Raw genomic sequence first — 23,288 nt, 5'->3', positions numbered from 1 at the left:
TTAGTAGCATCAAAATGTGTTGGAGAACATTCCCATCTCTCATCTTTCTCTGAAGTAGGACAGACATTAAATTACTTAATTATTTGCATGTGGAAAAATAAGAAAAGATTGTGTTTAAATGACAAACTCAATGTCACACCATAAGGGACAGAACTAGAATTAGATCCCTGGTCCCCTGACATCAACTCAATTTTTTTCCAACTAGGATAATTAAGTTAGAATGTGGCAGGACAGGGCTTCCTGATAGGGAAAACTTCAAAATCCTGGAATCCCTCAGGATAGCTTAAGAAATCCATTATTAAGAAGCTTTTAAATTAGTATGAAGCTTAATCTCGCTGCTGGCTACTCATACATGAACAGCATGCCCTGATTTTTCAGAACCGTTAAATATAATTGGTTCGTTTCTTCTGTCTGTATCTTTCAGGCCAGAGAGAGCAACCCCTTTGCCAGTTGGTGTCATGGACTTTTATTTCTAGCCTTAAGGGAAAAAAGAAGAAAAACTGTTTTCCGACACTTAGAAAGCCAATTAAAGCCCTGTTCAGTTCTTCTTTTACATCTGTTGACTTTCTTATTATACAAACATGTGCTGGGTACCAACTAAGATCTCAGCACCTTACCGTGTGACGCTAGGAATTCCAAAGTAAATCACCTTCCTCACTGCTCAGCTCAGATTCCGTGTTTGTTACTGGAGGTATATGGGGCAGTCTTGGGGTTTATACTAATCAAGTTAAACATTTGGCATGTTCAGTTACTCAGTCTTAAGTGTGGAACAGGTAGAGAGTTGGATTGGAGATTTTTTTAGGCAAATGTGTTGGAAAAAGAAGGGCAAGGAAGTGATTATAATTATAGATCAGTGGTTCTCAAACCTTTTGGTATCAGGAAACCTTTATATCCTTAACCCAAAAGAGCTTTCATTTTGTGGGTTGTCTATATCACTATATTATAAATTAAAACTTAGAACTTTTTAAGACATAAGAATATACAGGCACGCATACCATTAGCTGTCAGAGTGATATCACACTTGTAGCATCCTGAAAACTCTACTGTGAGAGAATGAGAATGAAAAATGCAAATAATGTTTTAGCATCATGAAAATAATTTTCATCTCATAGACCTTCAAAAGGATTCCCAGACTGTAGTTGGAAAACTACTAACCATATAACATTTTATTGATAAAAATGTGTCCTATATGTGTCAGTTACATTGGTTGGTTAATTTGTTATTTGGTTATCTATGTTAATTAGTTATTTATGTTATTAGTTGTTTAATTGTGTTATCAAATATTTTCTATCCTTGTTGATTGTTTTTCACATTCTTGACTTATCAATTACTGAGAGAAATGTGTTAAAATATCCACTGCATAATTATGGATTTTTCTGTTTCTGCTTTTAGTTATTTAAACTTTTGCTTTTATATTTTGTATTATTAGGTACATATAAATTTAAGGTTATTATAGCTTTCTTTTGAATTGACTATTTTTTGCTATAATTATCATTTATAAGTAATTTTAATTCATTTCATTTCCACTTTAACTGGAGTTTTTTTTAATTGAAATGTAGTTGATGTATAATATTATGTTAATTTCAGGTGAACTACATGGTGATTTAACATTTGCAGACATTAGGAAACGATGACCATAAGTCTGGCCACCATCTTTCCCCATACAAAGTTATTACAGCATTATTGACCATATTTCTTATGCGTGCGTGACATCCCCGTGGCTTATTTTGTAACTGAGGTTTTGTGCCTCTTAAGCCCCTTCACCTGTTTTGCCACACCCTCTGCTGCCCTCCCATCTCTCAGTCACTAGTTTGCTGTCTGCATCTATGAGTCTGTTTTTGTTTTCTTTTGTTTCTTTTGTTCAAATTCCATATATAAGTGAGATCGTCCAGTATTTGTCTTTCTCTGTCTGATTTATTTCACTTAGCATAATAGCTTCTAGATTCATCCATGTTGTCACACATGGCAAGATTTCATTTTTTTTTTATGGCCGAGTAAATATTCCATTGCACGTATATACCACATTTTCTTTAGCCATTCATCTGTCAGAGGACTTAGGTTGCTTCCATATCGTGTCTACTGTAATCAATAATACAGTGAACATTGGTGTGCACATGCCTTTAGAATTAGTGTTTTTGTTTTCTTTGGGTAAATACCCAGAAGTGAAATTACTGGATCATATGGCAGTTCTATTTTTAATTTTTTGAAGAACCTCCATGCTGTTTTCCACAATGGCTGCACCAATTTACATTCCCACCAACAGTGAATGAGGGTTCTCTTTTCTCCACATCCTTGCCAACACCTGTTATTTGTTCTCTTATGGGTAATAGCCATTCTGACAAATGCGGGTGGTATCTCATTGTGGTTTTGATTTGCATTGCCCTGATGATTAGTGATGTTGAGCATCTTTCCATGTGATATTTCTTTGGAAAAATATTCAGGTCCTCTACCTATTTGTTAATTGGGTTATTTTTTGGTTTTTTTAAAATTTTTATTTATTTATTTAAGGCTGTGTTGGGTCTTCGTTTCTGTGCGAGGGCTTTCTCTAGTTGCGGCAAGTGGGGGCCACTCTTCATCGCGGTGCGCGGGCCTCTCACTATCGCGGCCTCTCTTGTTGCGGAGCACAGGCTCCAGACGTGCAGGCTCAGTAATTGTGGCTCACAGGCCTAGTTGCTCCGCGGCATGTGGGATCTTCGCAGACCAGGGCTCGAACCCATGTCCCCTGTATTGGCAGGCAGATTCTCAACCACTGCACCACCAGGGAAGCCCGGGTTGTTTTTTTGATGTTGAGTTTTATGAGTTATTTGTATATTTTGGATGTTAACCCCTGATTGGATATATCATTTGCAAGTATCTTCTCCCATTTAGTAGACTGCCTTTTCGTTTTGGCGATATGAATTGACTGTTTTCTCTTGAGGAAATGTCCCTTTTAGTCTAGTCATACTTCTTGTATTAGGACTGTCTTGTCTGATATTAATATAGCCGCTTGCACTTTCTTTGGTTAATGTTCACAGGGTGTATATTTTTCCGTCTGTTTGTTTTTTATCTTCCTGTGTCATCATATTTTAAGTTTTCTTATTTCAATGCCATCTTATAAACAGATATAATCGGGTTCGGTGAGGGGGGCTTTGGTCCTGTATGTTAATTTTTTCTCATTGTTTTATTCAAACCATTTGTATTTAATGTAATTATTTATTTGGGTTTAAGTCTACCATTTTGCATTTTGCTTTTTGTTTTCTCTTTGCCTAAGTTCTCCCTCATTTCTTTGTTCCTCCTTTCTTGCCTTCTTTTGGATTAATCGAGTGTGTTTTATTATTCCATTCCTCTCTCCTTAGCTTTTAGTGATACATTCTTGTTATAATTTTTTAACTAGTTAGAATTATACATCCTGGACTTATTAAAGTTTATCTTTAATGAGCACTCTAGACACTCCCCAAATAATGCAAAGTTCTTAGCAAATTGTGGCTCCATTTACCCTCCCACTTCCATCTTTTGTGCTATTGCTTTCATATAATTTACTAATACAGTTGACCTTTGAACGATGCGCAGATTAGGGGCACCACCCCCTTGTACAGTCAAATCTGTATGTAACTTCACAGTCAGCCCTCCTTATCCATGGTTCCACATCCATGGATTTAACCAACTGTGGATCATGCAGTACTGTAGTACATGTTTGTTGAAAAAAATCCACATACAAGTGGATAGACACAGTTCAAACCCTTGTTTTTCAGGGGTCAACTATACATATATTATAAACCCTACAAGCCATTTTTAAAATTCTTTTTCTGAATTGTCAATATTCCCTTGTATCTATCCACATATTTACCCTTTCTTATGCTCTTCCTTCCGTCCTGCAGTTGTATTTTTTCCATCTGTGATTACTTTCCTTCATCCTGAAGAACTTTGTTTTTATTTCCTGTAGTTTAGGTCTGTTAGTGACAAATTCTCTCAGCTTTGATTTTTCTGAAACAGTTATTTCACCTTCATTTTATTAAAAAATTTTAATTGAATGAAAGATTCTTTAAATTCTGTAGTGCTTTACAATTTTCAAAAGTTTCACACAGATGATTTTTTATAATTGCATGGTAACCCTGTTTCTTCCCCCTACCCCTATATTGCCCCTCCCCTCCCTTACTGGTAATCACTAGTTTGTTCTCTATATCTGTGAGTCTGCTTCTTTTTTTGTTTTATTCAGTAGATTGTTGTATTTTTTAGATTCCACATATAAGTGATATCATACAGTATTTGTCTTTCTCTGTCTGACTTATTTCACTTAGCATAATGCTCTCCAGGTCTATCCATGTTGCTGCAAATGGCAAAAATTTCACTTTTTTATGGCTGAGTAGTATTCTGTTCTATATATATATAGAATATATATCACACATATATATATACCACATATATATATATATACACACACACCACATCTTCTTTATCTATTCATCTGTTGATAGACACTTAGATTGTTTCCATACTATTTCATCTTCATTTTTGAAGGGTATTTTCACTGAGCATAGAACTCTAGGTTGGCAATTTCTGTATTTTAGCCCTTGAAAACTATCATTTAAAACTATCGCTTCTGGGCTTTCCTGGTGGCGCAGTGGTTGAGAGTCCGCCTGCCGATGCAGGGGACACGGGTTCGTGCCCCAGTCCAGGAAGATCCCACATGCCGTGGAGCGGCTGGGCCCGTGAGCCATAGCTGCTGAGCCTGCGCGTCCAGAGCCTGTGCTCCGCAACGGGAGAGGCCACAACAGTGAGAGGCCCACGTATCGCAAAAAAAAAAAAAAAAAAAAAACCTCGCTTCTTACTTTCATAGTTTCTATTAAAAAGTCAATTGCTTCTGTAAGAGTAATCCTTTTCTCTCTAACTGCTTTTAAAAATTTATCTTTGTCTTTCATTTCACTTGTATTTTATGTATTTTATTTTCAGCCGTTTAACAGTGATGTGTTTTGGTATATTTTGGGTTTTTTTTTTTTTTTTTGTATTTTTGCTGCTTGTGGATTGCTGAGCTCTTTTTTCATTAGTCTTCAAATATTGCTTTTACCTCATTCTCTGTCTTCTCTCACTGGGATTATAGTTACTCATATTTTGTTTGGATCTACTGACTGTGTCCACATGTCTCTATTGCTGTAACCTGTTTTTTCCATATTTTTGCTTCATTTTGCATGTTTTCTATTGATTTTTCTTCAAATTCAGTAATTCTTCTGCTGGGTCTTGTCTGCCCTTAAATCTATCCAATGAGTTCTTAATTTTTAATATTGTATCTTTTATTCTGGTGTGTCCATTTAATTTTTTTATATAGGTTCCAGTTTTCTGTGAGTATTACTTATCTTTTCTTACATTTTGTTCATTTTTTCCTCTACTTTTTAAAACCATATTAATTATGGTTATCTTAAAGTCTTCTTCATTATCTGGATCATACATAAGTCTTCTATTGTCTGTATTTTTCTTGATTACCAGTCACATTGTTCTGCCTCTTTTGATGTCATATGTATATACATACACACACACACACGCATGCACACACACTGGATATTTTATATAAAGGAACTGTTGAGACTCCAGCTGATATTTTCCATCAGAAAGAATTCTTCCTTTCCTCTTTCCTTTAGGCTAATAGGATAAGGGCCTGATCCCCTCAGTCTAATCATGGATTGAGCCAGTTCAGATCTGAATTGTACCTATGGTTCATATCCGTGTTCCTTGCACCTGGGCCCTGTTGGGCTCTCGACTGAGAACCTAATGGGTCTCCATCTTCATAGTCCTGAAAAACTGCAAGAGATTGTCCTACCCTTGAGAGGTTTGGGGCTTGGTTCTTTGACCTTTCAGTCCTTACAATTTCAAAATATGGCATTTATCTTGAAGAGGAGATCAGGTGTGCTAGAGGTAGACCTCCTTCTAGTGGAACCTTGTCTCCTGAAATCACAAGATTATAGCAGTTTTCACTCTGCCTTTTTAGAAGCTCTCAGCCTAGCTTTGCAGCTCCAATGTGCAGGCTCAGAACTCAGCAAATGTCCCTTGGGAAAAACTGGCCACACAGATGGAACTCCTCAAGTTCCAGTCTGTCACAGAGCCTCTCTGATTTTTCTTTCCTCCAGTGGAGCTCCTCTGCACAGGCCAAGCCTGACTGTCAGTTCATGCCCAAATTTGGCAGATGTCCTCAGGAAAGTAAACAGTGTCAGCTCCTTCAGGAACCCTCTCCACCCAGGTCTGGAATTCCAGTTCATCTAATCCTCATGATTTTTACAACAATGCAATGTCTTTTAAAGATAATTTATCTGACTTTTTCTAGTTGTTGCATCAGCAGTGTTACACTGTCATGATCTATAACATCCTACCTGGAAGCACAAGAAATACCATCTTCTACCTACCCACTGTAAAGAGTTTATTAACTTGTCCCCTCGCAGAGCAGCCAGAGTGCTCCTTTTAAGTACACCCAGTCACACCCTGCTCAGAACCCTCCAGTGGCTTCCCTTTAGACTTAAAATAAGTTTGGATTTGTTTTCATGGTCTACAAAATCCCACACAATCTTATTACCAGTCCCTTTCTAACCTTATCTCCCACCACTCTCCCCTTCGCTCACTCAATTCCAGCTATACTGACCTCCTTTCCATTTCTCAAACACGTTAACATGTTTCCATCTCAGAATCTTTGCACTTGTTATATACCCTCTACTTGGATGTTCCTCAGATCTTCATAAGGCTTTGCCTTTATTTCATTTAGGAGCTCTGTGCAAATGTCACCTCCTCAAAGAGGACTTTCCTCACCCCTCTGTCTCCTTACCTTGCTTTAGTTTTAATCATAGCACTTACCTAACATTATACTGTATACTTACTTGCCTATTTTCTGTCTCCTCCGACCAGGAGGTAAGCTCCGTGAGAGTGGAAACTATGTCTGTTGTGTTCACTGTTCTCCCCCAGTGCTTCGATTAGTGCATAGCCTGTAGTAAGTGCTTAATAACTTTGTGGAATGAATTAGATACTCCTTACCATGAAAAATTCTCAATTAAGCAGAAGAAGAATGATTGGAGTAAAGCTGAAAGTACTCTAACATAGGTGTCTACAGAATGTTTTGGAGTAAGTGGAATACTGATGGAGTTGGGACATAGTCAGACAAGGCCTTAGTAAGGAGGTGGCCCTGGAGCTGAGTGTTGAAAACTGAGTACTGATGTATGTCTGACCAGGAGGAATAGAGAACTCAACATATATGAACGAATTGGTGTTCAGAAAACAGAGGAGCTAGAACATGGGGGTGGGTGATAGGAAATGACATCAGACATAACTGGAGAGCAAGGCAGGGGCAGAGTCACAAAAGTCTTTGGATATCAGGATAAAGAATTTGGACTTTACCTTAAAGGTAATATGGAGCAGAGATTTTTAAGGTAAGGAAATATGCTATCAGATGTATATATTTCCATGTGTTTCACTACTCCTCACTGCAATAATCACACTAAAACTTTAAGTAGATTGATATAGAAAATCCCTGATTCGGTTGTCAGGGCCCAGTTTCAAAACATAAGTCCTATCCCAACTCACTGTATAACCTAGGGAAGGCATCATTTCCTCTTGTGGGCCTCAAATCTTCATTCTTAGCAGGAGAAGATTGTAGGTAAGATCCATTCCATCTCTGAGCCTGTGTTTATATGCTTTAACTAGATTCCTTGGGGAGAACAGTTTAATTTATTCTGCATCTGCCAGAAATAATTAAAACTCCCAATTCTGGCCAATCAAACTTCAGTTCTCCTCTGAGATTTTCTAACATTTAGGTCAGATGCCAAGAAACTAGCTTCCTGGGATAAAACTATCCAAGCAGAAGTAGCAAGTCTTTTTTTCCCTCTGGCTGGGATGGGAATGCAAGTGGGAAGAGGGGGTGTTAGAATGAGTCTTTTTCTTGCAGTTGTGATTCCAAAGAATCCCTATCCTGCATCCGAGGCGAACACTGAGAAGCCCAGCATCCACAGCAACACCAAAACTGCCTTGGAGCCTCAACCAGGGCAGAGGGGGCGTAAACCAGGAAAGAAGCGGGGCCGGACACCCAAGCCCCTAATTCCCCATCCCATCTCTACCCCATCCAAGTCAGCTGAACCTTTGAAATTCCCAAAGAAGAGGGGTCCCAAACCTGGCAGTAAGGTAGGTAAAAATGTGGGTTTGCCAGCACGGAATAAATGGTTTTAAAGGAGTAACTCATCCATATCCATCCATCTTAGAAAGGGATGTATCTGGCCCTATTCTCCACCTTGTGTATGCTTTTAAGAAGAATCTCCTATATTGTCATCCCTACTTTAGCTACTTACCTGGGAGTTGGTAATGTTACAGATAAGATAGTATGGATAAGAAATAAATTTTTACTTTGAAAGTTACATTCATGGGAATTCTGGTCTAATATCTTCCATAGATGGAAGGCCCTGCTCCTAATTGTTTTTAACCTACCCAGAGTGGATGCCCAGGTATGTGAACAGAAAGAGAAAAGTGACTCTGTAAATGTATTTATTTTTCTGTCCCTGTACCTTCTTTAAAAAAAAAAAAGAAAAAAGAAAAGAAGAAGAAAAAAAATTATTGAATATTCACTAAGTATCAGGCTCTGTACCTGACACCACTATATATCACATGATCTTCACAAAACCCTTGGAGATGAGTAGTGTTAATGTTATTAAATAGTCAAATAAGTTGAGACTTAAAGATGTGAAATGACTTCCCTATGGTCACATAGCTAATAAATGGCAAAGGCTACAGAGATGGGTCTCCAGATCTTCTAGTTCTAAGGTCACTGCTGCCCTACCACATATTCACTCTCTCACATTTCCTGAGGGAGGTTAACACTTACCTCTGGTGTAGGAAAAGACTGCTGGGTCGAGCTTCACTGAGCACTGTTACTGAAAGTATCACCTTTTAGTCATGACCAGTTCTCCATGTGTATCTTCCCTAGGGAAACCATTGATATGAAACCTACTCAGCTGCTTCTCTAGGGCTTCCTTTGGCATCACCTTCTTTCTCCACTCACTTCTTAACTATCAAGGAATCTCTCTGCAACTCCCTCCCAAACTAGACTACCTGAGTTCCAGTTTAGAAATGATACCCAGTTCTCCCTAGGCACTCCTTTCTAATTTCATAAGTTCCTCCCTAGGTTTGGTTGGTTGGGTGGGTTTGTTTTTTTTATTAGCTCCAGCTGACCTCAGTCCTTCTCGAATATAAGCTCTTCAAGGTCAGGAATCTAGTCTTTTTTTTCTCTTTTTCTTCTGCAGTGCCCTATATCCCAGTCTCTTGGGAAATGTTCAGTATATGCAAGATGGATGGATGGATGCATGCATGCATGGATGGATGGATGGATGGATTTTAGTGATGATGTTCCAATTGAGATTATCTCTTATTTATTGGTTTTGAATTCTTGATGTCACATCCTAATCCTTCTATGTAACACATAATGCTCCTGATCTATTACCACTAACCCCAAACCCAGGGGTTCATTTTTGTGTCCATTATGGTCTTCTCATTCTCATGTTGTGGAGGAGAGGCTGAAGGCTCTAAAGATTCCAAGGCCAGGGAAGTCATGCTTTTGACGATGTGAAGGCACCTTGATAGATTAAAAACAGAGAAAACTTGTCTCTGAGGTTCCAAAGACAGAACCAGAACCAATGAGCAGAAACTCAAGCAGACAGGCTTTGTCTCAACATAAAAGGAACAGTTAAATCTATTTCAAAATGCAAGTAGTGATCTCCCATCACTAGAGGTATTTCATCAGGTACCAGATGACTACTGGGAGGGATGTTTTCAAGGAGTGGAAAGTAGAAGTGTTAGATGGATAGTTGGATTAAGTAACCTTTAAGATCCTTCAAAACCTAAGAACTATGATTCTCTGATTGCCTCAGCTCTGCTTTCTCAGGAAGTCCTAACATAGTAGCCCAAGTCCTCTTTCTTTCCAATCCTCCTGATAGCAGTAATTCTCATCTAATACTGTACTTCATGGCATGGCATTTGACTCCCTAATTCCCTTTCCTGTCCTTTTGCCTATTCCTGTAAGTGTATATACCTTTACTTAACCCATGATATAACCCTCATGTTCATTTTTGAAGCAAAGTGGTCTTGTGACAAGAGCACAGGCTTTGAAGCCAGACAAACTTAGATTTATATCTCATCTCCAATTGTTACCACCTGTGTGACTTTGGGAAAGCTTTGAGTATGGCTGTGAGCCCCAGTTTTCTCACCAGTAAAATGGAGTTACGTTAATATATGAATAGATATAATACATGTAAATGTATTTTACATGTATAGATATAATACATGTAAATGCATCAAAAGGTAATAAAGCTTTACATCTTTCTGCTTTTTTCTACAATATTTGGGAACCTAACTCACCAGGTTTGTTTCTTCAGGGACCCCATGAAGTCCTACCACCAACTCAATGAAGTTGAACTGGTATTTCCTTTCTTCCCTGACTCATTGCTTATTTGGATTTTTACTTGTGGCAATATCAAAAAATGAGAGGAAACATCCATATCCTGTGTGTGTGTTGAATGTTCTGTAAGAGTTTGCATGACTGCTTTCACAAGCAGAGCCATCCTAGAAGTCAGTCAGGTTTATACACCTCCCACAGTGGACCCTACGTGTGACATTCAGTAGGAAGGGATTTCTGGATCTCAGAAATGGTTATGTTTTCCTTGCATTCAGAAAGGCTTTTAGAAAACTGTTTCTTGGAAAAAGCCTTCTGAGATCTCTCTCCCTCAGAGATTGCCTGGACCAGCATAGAGGAGATACTAGATTCTTCTCAAATCATTTTTATTACTTCCCCCATTATTGGTATTCTATACTGTATGCTTCATTGAAAGACGTTTATTGACACTTATCATATGCCGAGTACCATGTAGGAATGGTAAACAGAATCAGACCCTCAAGGAGCGCCAGGCTAATAGGGGACACCAGTATGTAAATATATATTGACAATACACTGTGATAAATGCAACAATACAAAGTACAGAAATAGCACAAAAGAGACAGTAAAGCTTATCCAGAAAAGCTTCCTGGATAAACAGATATTTATAAGGAAAAAAAAAAAAAGAAAGGGTATTCCAGGCAAAAGGGTTGGTTTATTATTGTAAAGGCAAGGACCGGGTAAAACTGCAGGTTTTGAGAGAACTACTATAGTTAGAGATTACTGGAGTATAAGGTTTAAGATAAGAAATGACAGGTAATAAGCTGAAGAGGTAGGCAGGGGAAAGTAGTTTGTGGAGTTAGGGGAAGGGAGGTTTCCATTCTTCAACAGAGGGAAACAAACTAATGTCAAAGTAGACTTAAGCCACAGCATTTTTTTTTCCTTTTTCTGCTTTTTTCTGTCTAACTAATAAAGAACCTGGACTTCAGATGATAATATTGAATACAGTAGAAAAGATAGTGAATTAAGCTGTGGCTATACAGAAGCCCAGACTCTTATACATATTTATTAAACATCTACTGTATTTGCAGCTTTGGGCAAGACGCTGTGTGTAAAAAAATATATATCATATGATATCACTTATAGGTGGAATCTGAAAAAATGTTACAAATGAACTTAGTTGTAACACTTTTAGGAAACAGACACACAGACATAGAAAACAAACTTATGGTTACCAAAGGGGGAAGTACAGGGAGAGGTCATTTAGGAGCTTGAGATTACCAGATACACACGACTATATATAAAATAGGTAAACAACAGGGTCCTACTGTATAGCACAGGGAACTATATTCAATATCTTGTAATAACCTGTAATGGAAAAGAAACTGAAAAAGAATACACATATATAAATATATAACTGAATCACTTTGCTGTACACCAGAAACTAACACAACATTGTAAATCAACTATATATCAACTGTAAACAAAAAAAAAAGATTAAAACAGTCCCATCCACAAATGTATTTCAGTTTCATGCGTGAATTAAGTACTAAGAATAGAGGAATGAGAAGACAAGTTACCTATCATGGGTAGAAACTTTTCCCCATCCATTTTGACAGAGGAAACCTCGGACTTTGCTGAACCCACCACCCACCTCACCAACAACCAGCACCCCTGAACCGGATACCAGCACTGTACCCCAAGATGCTGCCACCATCCCCAGCTCAGCCATGCAGGCCCCCACAGGTAAGAGCAGATCACAGTATTAGCTGCAACAAGCCCCAGGCCCCAGTGTCTATACTTTCTCTTTTACTGCACCAATAATTAGCCCCCTATCCATTTATAAATCTCAACAGAATCTTAAAAAAAAATTTTTTTTTAACTTTGAAATAACTTCAGAGAAACCTCCATTCTGTCAAAAGAATCAAAGAAACTTGGGTAGATGTTCTGTGAACTCAGCGTTGGGGATCTGGGGCATGGGAGTGGGGTGGACATGGGGCCAGCACCAGGAGCTCCCTGGCCCAGTTTGTAATTATACCCATCCTTTCCAGTTTGGGGTGCTCCCTCTTTAGTGATCCCTTCCAGAACCCTTCCAGCACAATAATAATTCTGCCACCACTCATATATGTATGACACTGCTCTGTTTTTTTTTTAATGTCATTGATGGTGGCAAATCTTGGTGCTGTGAAAGTATTTCAGTGCTCGTTTGATTCAAAGCAAAATCTGGTAACTAAAGTGGGTGCGTAACCACCTGGGTTGTGCATATCTGTTCCCATTTCGTAAACTATATATGGAGGTAACTCTAAAAGAGCTACCCCTTTAGAATACATAAACATAGATATACAGCCTCCCTGTGGGGTAACTAAAAAGAACAATACTCATTTTTTATGTCTAAATTAAGATACATATGTGAAACCTTACTTTTGTTACTCTGCAGCTACTCCATCTTCTTAGGGAAATCTAAGCAATTGGAATGACCCCCAAGGAAGTTAGGGTAGTCTTTTTCTTAGGAGTTGAATTTGTCTCCACCCAAATCCTAGAATGTTAGCACTTGAAGGGAAGGCCAGCTATAGTTTCCTCCCCAAATAACCTTTGGAAAACAACAGAGCCTGCAGTGGCATTTATGTCCAGCTCTAGTCAGGGTACTATCATGTGATTTCTTCAAATATATCTTATGCATCTAGCCCCAGCTAGTTACTGGGTTTGCTTAATCCAAAAGTGTCATTAGATTAGTGAACAAAGCTTAGGAGCTTTGACCCTAAGCTCCATGGAAGAGGAAGTAAAGATAGATGAACACCTTGGTGAAGATACTGATTACATTTTCCAGCCTCATGACACGCCCCCTAGGTGCCTGCATACCTGCTTGGTTTACTCCATATCCTTCTAAATATCACTTAGGTGCCTGGATGCCTTTTTAACAAAACCTAGAAGATTCATAGCAGTGGGAGCTTCATGACTATGCCTCACTTTTCGGTTTAAATGATGTAGACCATCTCTTCTGGCAGTCTCGAAGCTGGCAATCCCTCCCTTGGTCTGAATCTCATAGCCTAGGAAAAGTGGCAACTTGACTTTGTATCCCTGTTTCCTGTTCTTGGCCAGGCTATCGCAGTCTTGACTGATCACTGTTTCACCACCCCAGTTGGACCTTTGCTCTTTCTGTGTGACCTTGATGTCACTTCCTTTTCTGAGCCTCAGTTTCCACACCTATACAACGATACGATTAGTCCAAGTTACCTTTATAGACCCTTCAAATGTTAACAATAAAAGCTATTATAGGGACTTCCCTGGTGGCGCAGTGGTTAAGAATCTGCCTGCAAAGGCAGGGGACATGGGTTCGAGCCCTGGTCCGCGAAGATCCCACGTGCTGGGGAGCAACTAATCCCGTGCGCCACAACTACTGAGCCTGCGTGCCTAGAGCCCATTGCTCCGCAGCAAGAAAAGCCACTGCAATGAGAAGCCCATGCACTGCAATGAAAAGTAGCCCCTGCTCACCGCAACTAGAGAAAGCCCACGTGCAGCCACAAAGACCCAATGCAGCCAAAAATTAATTTTTTTTAAAAGCTATCATAGATTGAAAGCTGTGTGCTACACTATATCCTTTATTACCAACCTTTCGGGGTTCTTTTAACTGCACGACACTTTTTAAGAGTTATTTTGATCAGAGTTATATACATGCTAATAGTTTAAAGGAACAATAGGCCTACAAGAATTATTACAAAAACAAGACGAACAGTCCCCTCTATGCCCCTGTCATTTACTTCTCACCAAAGGCAATCACTTTTAATTTAGCTGATTCTTTTATTTATCTCCATATATGTAAGTGGAATGTTTATATTGCTTTTTTTTTCTTTTTTTTAGCTTGAGGCATTTTCAACTGACAACACACTTTAACTCTTCCTTTTCTTTTTTTTTTGGCAACCCAGGATTTAACTCTTCATCTCCTTACCCGTTACCCACCCACACATGCTTGTGTATCTTAATACTATGATACTATAATTGTGATTAGATTGAAATTCATTCATTTGCATTGTTACTTGTTATAGGCTATTCTCAGTTGAACTGTAGAGTACTATGATTACTTTTCCTTTATTGTACAAAATTTTGTTTTAGAGTAAATCTTGATTTCTTTGTTATGTGTTTATTTTGCTATATACTTATTAACTCAGCCTTAAACTCTCTTACTGCCATATACATCTTTCTTTATGTTCAAGCACGTTTTATATTCTATCCATTTCAAACTCTAAAAGAAATCTCTTCTGGAGCCTTCTGAGTTCCTTGACAACCTCTTCACCTCTCTTTTGTGTTATCCCCAGTTTGCTCCTTCCCACATCTTTATTTTCCCATGTAATCTTTCTTAAATTTATATCTTTCGTTTTGTGTGAAACCTGTTTATTCCCTTTGAAGCTTCTCTTCATCCCCATTATTCTGAAATTTCACCTAGGATGTATTTTTACCTACCATGTGGACACGTAGTGTGCCTATTCCATTATTTGACTTCTTGAAACTTTCTTAAATTCATCAATGATTTTCTCCCACTTTTTCTCTATTCACTGTTCCTGGCATACATGTTATTCAGATGTTGACCCTCCTGAAGTCGTCCTCTGTATTCTTGACCCTCTTTATTCTTATTCCTATTCTCTTTGTCTTTTTGCTCAACTTTCTTCAAGCTTTCCTCAACTCTGTCCTCTAAACTTTGTATTGAGTTTCTTGTTCCTGGCATTTTGCTTGTAAAAGTGTCATTATTTATTACTCTAGTGGCATTTTCCAAAGGGTATTTGGTAGAAAACCAGTCTTGCAAAATGCTCTGCATAAAGGGATTTTACATACATTTAGGAACTTGGTCACATACATTTAGGAAAGCCTTGCACTCTGCTTACCCACTCTTGGATGTTTGCATCAGCTATGAAAAACTCTTTTTTGTTTTCTGAACTTTTTACTAGACTGTTTTTTTTAAGTACGGGAGGTACAGAGCTTTCCCGTATACCCCCTGCTCCCACACATGCATGGCCTTCTCCATTACCAACATCCCCCACCAGAGCAGTATGTTTGTTTCAATTGATGAACCTGCACTGACACATCATTATCACCCAAGGTCCGTAGTTTACCTCAGAGTTCTCTCTTGGTGTTATACTTGCTATGGATTTTGACAAATATATAATGACATGTATCCACCATGATAGGATCCTACAAAATAATTTAACTGCCCTAAAAATCCTTTTTGCTCTGCCTATTCATTCTTTCCTCCCTACTAATCTCTGGCAACTACTGACCTTTTTACTGTCTTTATAATATTGCCTTTTCCAGAATGTCATAAAGTTGAAATCATTCCGTATGTAGTCTTTTCAGATTGACCTTTTCACTTAGCAATATACATTTAAATTTCCTCTGTGCCTTTCCATGGCTTGATAGTTCTTTTTTTTTTTTTTTTTTAGTGCTAAATAACAACATACCATTGTCTGGCTATACCAATAGTTTATTTATCCGTTCACCTACTGAAGGACATCTTGGTTGTTTCCAAGTTTTGGCAACTATGAATTACGCTGCTATAAACATTCATGTGCAGGTTTTAGTGAAAACATAAGTTTTCACTTCCTTTGGGTAAATACCAAGGAATGCGATTTCTGGATCACATAGTAAGAGTATATTTGGTTATGTAAGAAATTGTCAAACTGTCTTCAAAGTGGCTGTATCATTTTGCGTTCCAACCAGCAGTGAATGAGCGTTCATTTGTTGCTCCACATTCTCGCCAGCATTTGATGGTGTCAGTGTTCTGGATTTGGGCCATTCTAATAGGTGTATAGTAGTATTTCATTGTTGTTTTAATTTGCATATCTCTAATGACATGTAGAGTAGAGCATCTTTTCATATACTTATTTTCCAGTTGTGTATCTTCTTTGGTGAGGTGTCTATTAACAACTTTGGCACATATTTTAATCAGGTTGTTTGTTTTCTTATTGCTGAGTTTTAAGAGTTCTTTGTGTATTTGGATAACAGTCCTTTATCAGATCTGTCTTTTGCAAATAATTTCTCCCAATCTGTAGCTTATCTTCTCACTCTCTTGACATTGGCTTTCACAGAGCAGAAGGTTTTAATTTTAGTGAGTTTAACCTATCAATTATTTCTTTCAGGGATCCTGCCTTTGGTGTTATATCTGAAGTCACTGGCATACCCAAGGTCATCTTAGTTTTCTCCTATATTATCATCTAGGAGTTTTATAGTTTTGAATTTTACATTTAGGTCTGTGATCTGTTTTGAGTTAATTTTTGTGAGGGGTGCAAAGTCTATGTCTAGGTTCCTTTTTTTGCATATGGCTATCCAGTTGTTTCAGTACTATTTGTTGAAAAGACTGTCTTTGCTCCATTGTATTGCCTTTGCTCCTTTGTCAAAGATCAGTTGACTGTATTTGTGTGGGACTATTTCTGGGCTCTCTATTCTGTTCCATTGATTTGGCTATTCTTTTACCAATACCGTACTGTCTTGAAGTTGGGTAGTGTCAGTCCTCCAACTTTGTTCTTTCCCTTCAATATTGTGTTGGCTCTTCAGGGTTTTTCCCTCTCCATATAAACATTAGAATCAGTTTGTTGATAGCCACAAAATAACTTCCTGGGATTTTGATTGGGATTGCCTTGAATCTATAGATCAAGTTGGGAAGAATGGACATCTTGACAGTATTTTCTTATCCATGAACATGGGGATATCTCTCCATTTATTTAGTTCTTTCTTGATTTCGTTTATCAGAGTTTTGTAGTTTTGTAGTTTTCTTCATATAAATCTTGTACGTATTTTGTTAGATTTATACCTAAGTATTTTATTTTTGAAGGTGCTAAGGTAAATGGTATTGTTTTTAATTTCAAATTCCACCTATTCATTGCTGTTATATATGAAAGTGATTGACTTTTGTGTATTAACCTTATACTCTGCAGTCTTGCTGTAACTGCTTATTAGTTCCAGGAATTTTCTTTTGTCAGTGCTTTTGCATTCTCTACATAGACAAGCACGTCTTCTACAGATAAAGGGGGTTTTATTTCTTCCTTACCAAACTGTACACCTTTCATTTCCTTTTCTTGTCTTATTACATTAGTTAGGACTCCTAGTACAATGTGGAAAACTCGTGGTAAGAGGGAACATCCTTACCTTGTTCCTGATCTTAGTGGGAAAGCTTCTAGTTTCTCACCATTAAGTATGATGTTAGCTGTAGGGTTTTTGTTGATGTTATTTATGAAGTTGAGGAAGTTTCCCTCTCTTCCTAGTTTTCTGAGAGTTTCCATCATGAATGGGTCTTTGATTCTGTCAGATGTTTTTTTCTGCATCTATTGGTATCATGTGATATTTCTTCTTTAGTTTGTTGATGTGATGGTTACATTGATTTTCAAATGTTGAATCAGTTTTACATACCTGGGTTAAACTCCGTTTGGTTGTAGTGTATAATTCTTTTTATATATTGTTGAATTCAATTTGCTTGTATTTTGTTAAGGATTTTTGCATGTATGTTCATGAGAGATATTGGTCTCTAATTTTCTTTTCTTGTGAAGTCATTGTCTGGTTTTGGTATTAGGGTAATGCTGGCCTCATAAAATGAGTTAAGAAGTATTTTCTCTGCTTCTGTTTTCTGAAAGAGATTAGAGAGAATTGGTAAAATACATTTTTAAATGTTTGGTAGAATTCTAGTGAATCCATCTGAGCCAGATGCTTTCTGTTTTGGAAGGTGATTAATTACTGATTCAGGTTCTTTAATAAATATAGGCCTATTCAGATTGTCTTTTTCTTTTTGTGTGAGTTTTGGTAGATTGTGTCTTTCACCAAATTGGTCCATTTCATCTAGATTATCAAATTTGTCAGCATAGAATTATTCATAGTATTCTTTATATTACCCTTTTTATGACCATGGACCTGTAGTGATCCATGTAGTGATCCATCTCTTTCATGTCTGATATTAGTAATTTGTGTCATCTCTCTTTTTTCTTATTAGCATGTCTAAAGGCTGATCAATTTTATTGATCTTTTCAAGGAAGCAGCTTTCCTTGATTTTTCTCTGTTGACTTCCTGTTTTCAATTTCATTGGTTTGTGCTCTAATTTTTATTATTTCTTTTCTTATGCTTACTTTGGATTTAATTTGCTCTTCTTTTTCTAATTTCCTGAAGTGGAAGCTTAGATTATTGACTTTAGATCTTTCTTCTTTTATAGCGTATGCATTCAGTGCTATAAATTTCCCTTGATTCACTGCTTTGGCTGTACCCCACAAATTTTGATAAGTTATAGTTTCATTTTCATTTAGTTCAAAATATTTTTAAATTTCTCTTGAGATTTCTTCTTTGACCCATGTGTTATTTAGAAATGTGTTGATTAAGCTCCAAGTATTTAGGGATTTTTCACTTATCTTTCTGTTACTGATTTCTGGTTTTATTCCATTGTGGTCTAAGAACAGACATATTACATGATTTCTGCTCTTTTAAATTTGTTAAGGTGTATTTTATGGCCCAGAATGTGGTCCATCTTGGTGTATGTTCCATGTGAGCTTGAGAAGAATGTGTGTTCTGCTGTTGTTGGGTGAAGTAGCCTCTAATATCAATTATATCCAGTTTATTGATGGTGCTATTGAGTTTAACAGTGTCCTTACTGCCTGCTGAATCTGTCCATTTCTGATAGAGGGATGTTGAAGTGTCCACCTGTAATAGTGGATTCACCTGTTTCTCCTTGCAGTTCTATCAATTTTTGCCTCCTGTATTTTGATACTCTGTTGTTAGGTGCATACACAGTAAGGACTGACATGTCTTCTTAGATATTTGACCTTTATATCATGTAATGCCCCTCTTTATCTGTGATAACTTTCCTTGCTCTGAAATCTGCTCTGTCTGAAATTAATACAGCTACTCCCACTTTCCTTTGATTAGTGTTAGCATGGCATATCTTTCTCCATCCCTTTACTTTTAATCTATATGTGTCTTTATATTTAAAGTGGATTTCTTATAAACAACATAGAGTTGGGTCTTGTTTTTTGATCCAGTTTGAAAATCTCTTTCTTTTAACTAGTTTATTTAGACCATTGACATCTAAAATGATTATTGATACAGTTGGATAAATATCTACCATAATTGTTACAGTTTTCTATTTTTTTGCCTTTGTAATTTGTTCCTATATTTGTCTTCCACTCTTTTTCTGCCTTTTGTGGTTTTAACTGAGCATTTTATATGATTCCACTTTTTCTCCTTTCTTAGCATATCAGTTATATTTCTTTTTTTACTTTTTTAAGTGATTACCCTTGAGTTTGCAAATAACATTATAACTAATCCAAGTCTGTTTTCAAATAACACTATACCACTTCACAGATATAATAAGAATCCTAATTCCTCCTGTCCATCCTTTGTATGATTACTGTCATTCATTTCACTTAGACATAAGTATGTATAAGCATGTACATATATATATACATAAGCATACACAGATACATCATTGCTATTTTTATTTTGAACAAACTGTTATCTGTTAGATCAGTTAAGAATGAGGGGACTTCCCTGGCAGTCCAGTGGTTAAGACTTCACCTTCCAGTGCAGAGGGTGCAGGTTCAATACCTGGTTGGGGGTCTAAGATCCCACATGCCTTGTGGCCAAAAAACCAAAACATAAAACAGAAGCAATATTGTAACAAATTCAATAAAAACTTTAAAAATGGTCCATGTCAAAAAAAAAATCTTTAAAAAAAAATAATAAGTTCTTATTTTGCCTTCACCTATTCTGTCTCTGATGCTCTTTTTTTTTGTGTAGAGCCAAGTTTCTGACCTATGTTATTTTCCTTCTCTCTAAGGAATTCCTTTAACATTTCTTGCAGGGCAGATCTACAAGCAACAAACTCCATCAGTTTTTCTTTGTCTGAGAAAGTTGTTTTGTTTTGTTTATAAATTTATTTATTTATTTGTTTTTGGCTGTGTTGGGTCTTCGTTGCCACGCACGGGCTCTCTGTAGTTGCGGTGAGCAAGGGCTACTCTTCGTTGCGTTGCGAGGGCTTCTCATTGCGGTGGCTTCTCTTGTTGCGGAGCATGGGCTCTAGGCGCATCACTGTGCCACCAGGGAAGTCCCTGAGAAAGTTTTTGTTTCTCCTTCACTTTAATTTTTCAAGGGATAGAATTCTAAGTGGGTGGGTATTTTCTCTCAACACTTTAAATATTTCACTCCCTTCTCTTCTTGCTCACATAGTTTCTAAGGATGTAATTTTTTATTGTTGCTCCTCTATAGGTAAGATGGTTTTTTCCTCTGAAATCTTTCAAGATTTTTTAGCTTTGATTTTCTGCATTTTTGAATGTAATATGCCTACATGTCGTTTTTTTGTGTCATTTATCCTGTTTGGTGTTCTCTGACCTTCCTAATCTGTGCTTTGGTGTCTGACATTAATTTGGGGAAATTCTCTGTCATTATTGCTTCAAATATTTCTTCTATTCCTTTCTTTCTTCTCCTTCTGGTATTCCCATTATGTGTATGTTACTCCTTTTGTAGTTGTCCCACAGTTCTTGGACACCCAGTCTATTCTGGGTGGAGGCTTTTTTTTTCAGTCTTCTTTTTTCTTTGCTGTTCAGTTTTGGAAGTCTCTATTGAGATGTCCTCAAGTTCAGTGATTCTTCCCTTGGCTGTGTCCAGTCTACTAATTAGCCCATCAAAGGCATTCTTCATTTCTGTTACAGTGTTTTTGATCTCTAGCATTGATTTTTTATTTTCTTAGAATTTCCATCTTTCTGCATACATTGTCCATCTCTTTTGCATGCTGTCTGCTTTGTCTATTAGAACACTTAGCATATTAATCATAGTTGTTTTAAATTTTTAATCTAATAATTCCAGGGACTTCCCTGGTGGCGCAGTGGTTAAGAATCCGCCTACCAATGCAGGGGACATGGGTTTGAGCCCTGATCTGGGAAGATCCCACATGCCGCGGAGCAACTAAGCCTGTGAGCCACAATTACTGAGCCTGCGCTCTAGAGCCCATGAGCCACAACTACTGAGCCTGAGAGCCACAACTACTAAAGCCCGCGTGCCTAGAGCCTGTGCTGCACAAGAGAAGCCACCGCAATGAGAAGACCACACGCCGCAACTAGAGAAAGCCCGTGCGCAGCAACGAAGACCCAACGTAGCCATAAATAAATAAATAAATAAAATTTTAAAAAATAATAATAATTCCAACATCCCTGCCATGCCTGAGTCTAGTTCTGATCTTGCTCTGTCTCTTCAAACTTCATTTTTTTGCCTTTTAGTTTACCTTATAAATAGGCCTTTAGTAATAATGGTAAGGTATGAGGGGAGGAGAAGTATTCTATAGTCCTATGATTAGGTCTCAGTCTTTCGGTGAGACTGTGCTCTTGGACTGTGAACTTTACCAGTGCTTCTTAGTCCCCCTCATGCCCCTTAGATGGGGCAGGATGGCTGGAGGGGGCTGCAGTTGGTTATTTCCCTTCCCCCAGGTAGATTAAGTTCTGATCAAATCCCAGCAGATTAAGTTCTGGTAAAATAATTTCTCCTGAGGGTAGGCCTTGTTAAGAAGGACAGAATGCTCTGGCATATTTTTAAATGGCTCCTTTTCCCCCCTCCCCCTGCTGGAAGCATGAGGGCATTTTTCTCCGATATTCACTGTGAGAACCTGGTCGAGCTTCTGGAGGTAAAACTCACAAAAGTGTGGGACCACCCCCACCCCATGAGTGGATCCCCCCTGGAGTTTTTAACTCTTAGACGTGTTCACACAGAGCTTCCAGTAGGAATTCTATAGTTTAGATTTTCCTACCTCTGCACGAGTTCCTGTGGCGGTTTCTTTTTAGTAAATTGTGAGTCTCTGTGTTCACCCGTCTGTCTCTTGGTGGGGAGCAGCAGTTTGCCCTGTGACCTCAGTTCTCTGATGGATCTAAAAAGGATAGTTGATTTTGCAGGTTGTTCAGCTTTTTACTTGTTGTCAGGATGAAGTGGCTACTTCCAAGTTCCTTCCACGCTGGACCCTTCTCTGAATCTTTTCTTCAGCCTCTAATTCTGATATCATGGATGCAGTAGAAAACCAAAACGTGACAATATACAAAAATATCTTTATGACCTTAAGATTGGGAAGGATTTTTAAAATAAGACAATAAGCATAAATTAGAAAAAGTATATAACCTTTATATTCCTGGAAAAGGTAATACCAGGATATTCGACTGTACTATAATTAGAGCAGAGGCAGCTCATCTCTCTTCCACATTGCATCAGTTGAGGTGGTTCAGCTGGGGCTGTTGGACCCACTTCCAAGATGATCCATTTATGCGGCTAACAAAATTGGTGCTGGCCGTTGGTTCTTCTCTGCACGGATGCCTCCAAAAGGTGTCTTGGGCTTCCTCATCCCAGGGTGACTGGATTCCAAGAGCAAGTGTCTCAAGAAACAGGAAGTGGAGGCTACCATTTTCTTAAGGCTTGAGCCCCCAAATCAGCAGAGCATCATTCCCATATCATATGCTATTGATCAAGCGGTCACAGAGCCCAGATTCAAGAGAAGGGGAGTAGACCCCACATCTTGCTGGGAGGAGGGTCAAAGAATTATGGACCATATTTTAAAACCACATCAGTCCACCTTCTGAACATAAGTTATTTACATTTTTACCACTTGGAAGATTTATTCTTCCCCTTGCAAGATTCCCCATTAAAGGTCTCATCCCTTTACAACATTGGGCTCCAGATCTGGCATCTCATCACCTAAGTCAGATCCAGGTGCAAATGAGACCTCTCAGGTGCAGTTTCTCAGATATAGCTCCTTGAGTGTAGTTCTTCTCAGACCGAAGACCTGTGACCTAAAGAAACATGTTGTCTACTCCCCACATACCCAGCATATGGTGATGGGGTAGGCATAGGATAACTTACAGATACATTCATTCAAAGGGGAAAAAACCTGGAGGCACATAACAGTCACTGGTTTATAGAAATT

The 23,288-nt window shown here is 38.0% G+C and overlaps 1 protein-coding gene across 7 annotated transcripts in view; it reads left to right on the top strand.

Moving 5' to 3' along the window:
• SCMH1 (Scm polycomb group protein homolog 1) overlaps window positions 1-23,288 on the top strand; it is a 133,860-nt gene that overhangs the window by 83,164 nt on the left and 27,408 nt on the right. For 6 of the 7 annotated variants that reach the window (XM_065872865.1, XM_065872861.1, XM_065872841.1 and 3 more), the window contains 2 exons: window positions 7,898-8,130; window positions 11,986-12,112. The exons of the other annotated variant lie outside the window; for it this stretch is intronic. In XM_065872865.1, the coding sequence (XP_065728937.1) occupies window positions 7,898-8,130; window positions 11,986-12,112 (360 nt within the window). The remainder of the gene's footprint in view (window positions 1-7,897; window positions 8,131-11,985; window positions 12,113-23,288) is intronic. 7 annotated transcript variants of the gene reach the window in all.

Source organism: Phocoena phocoena, chromosome 1 (assembly GCF_963924675.1).
Source record: "Phocoena phocoena chromosome 1, mPhoPho1.1, whole genome shotgun sequence".
Classification (NCBI taxonomy): domain Eukaryota; kingdom Metazoa; phylum Chordata; class Mammalia; order Artiodactyla; family Phocoenidae; genus Phocoena; species Phocoena phocoena.
This window is presented reverse-complemented; position numbering and strand designations above follow the sequence as displayed.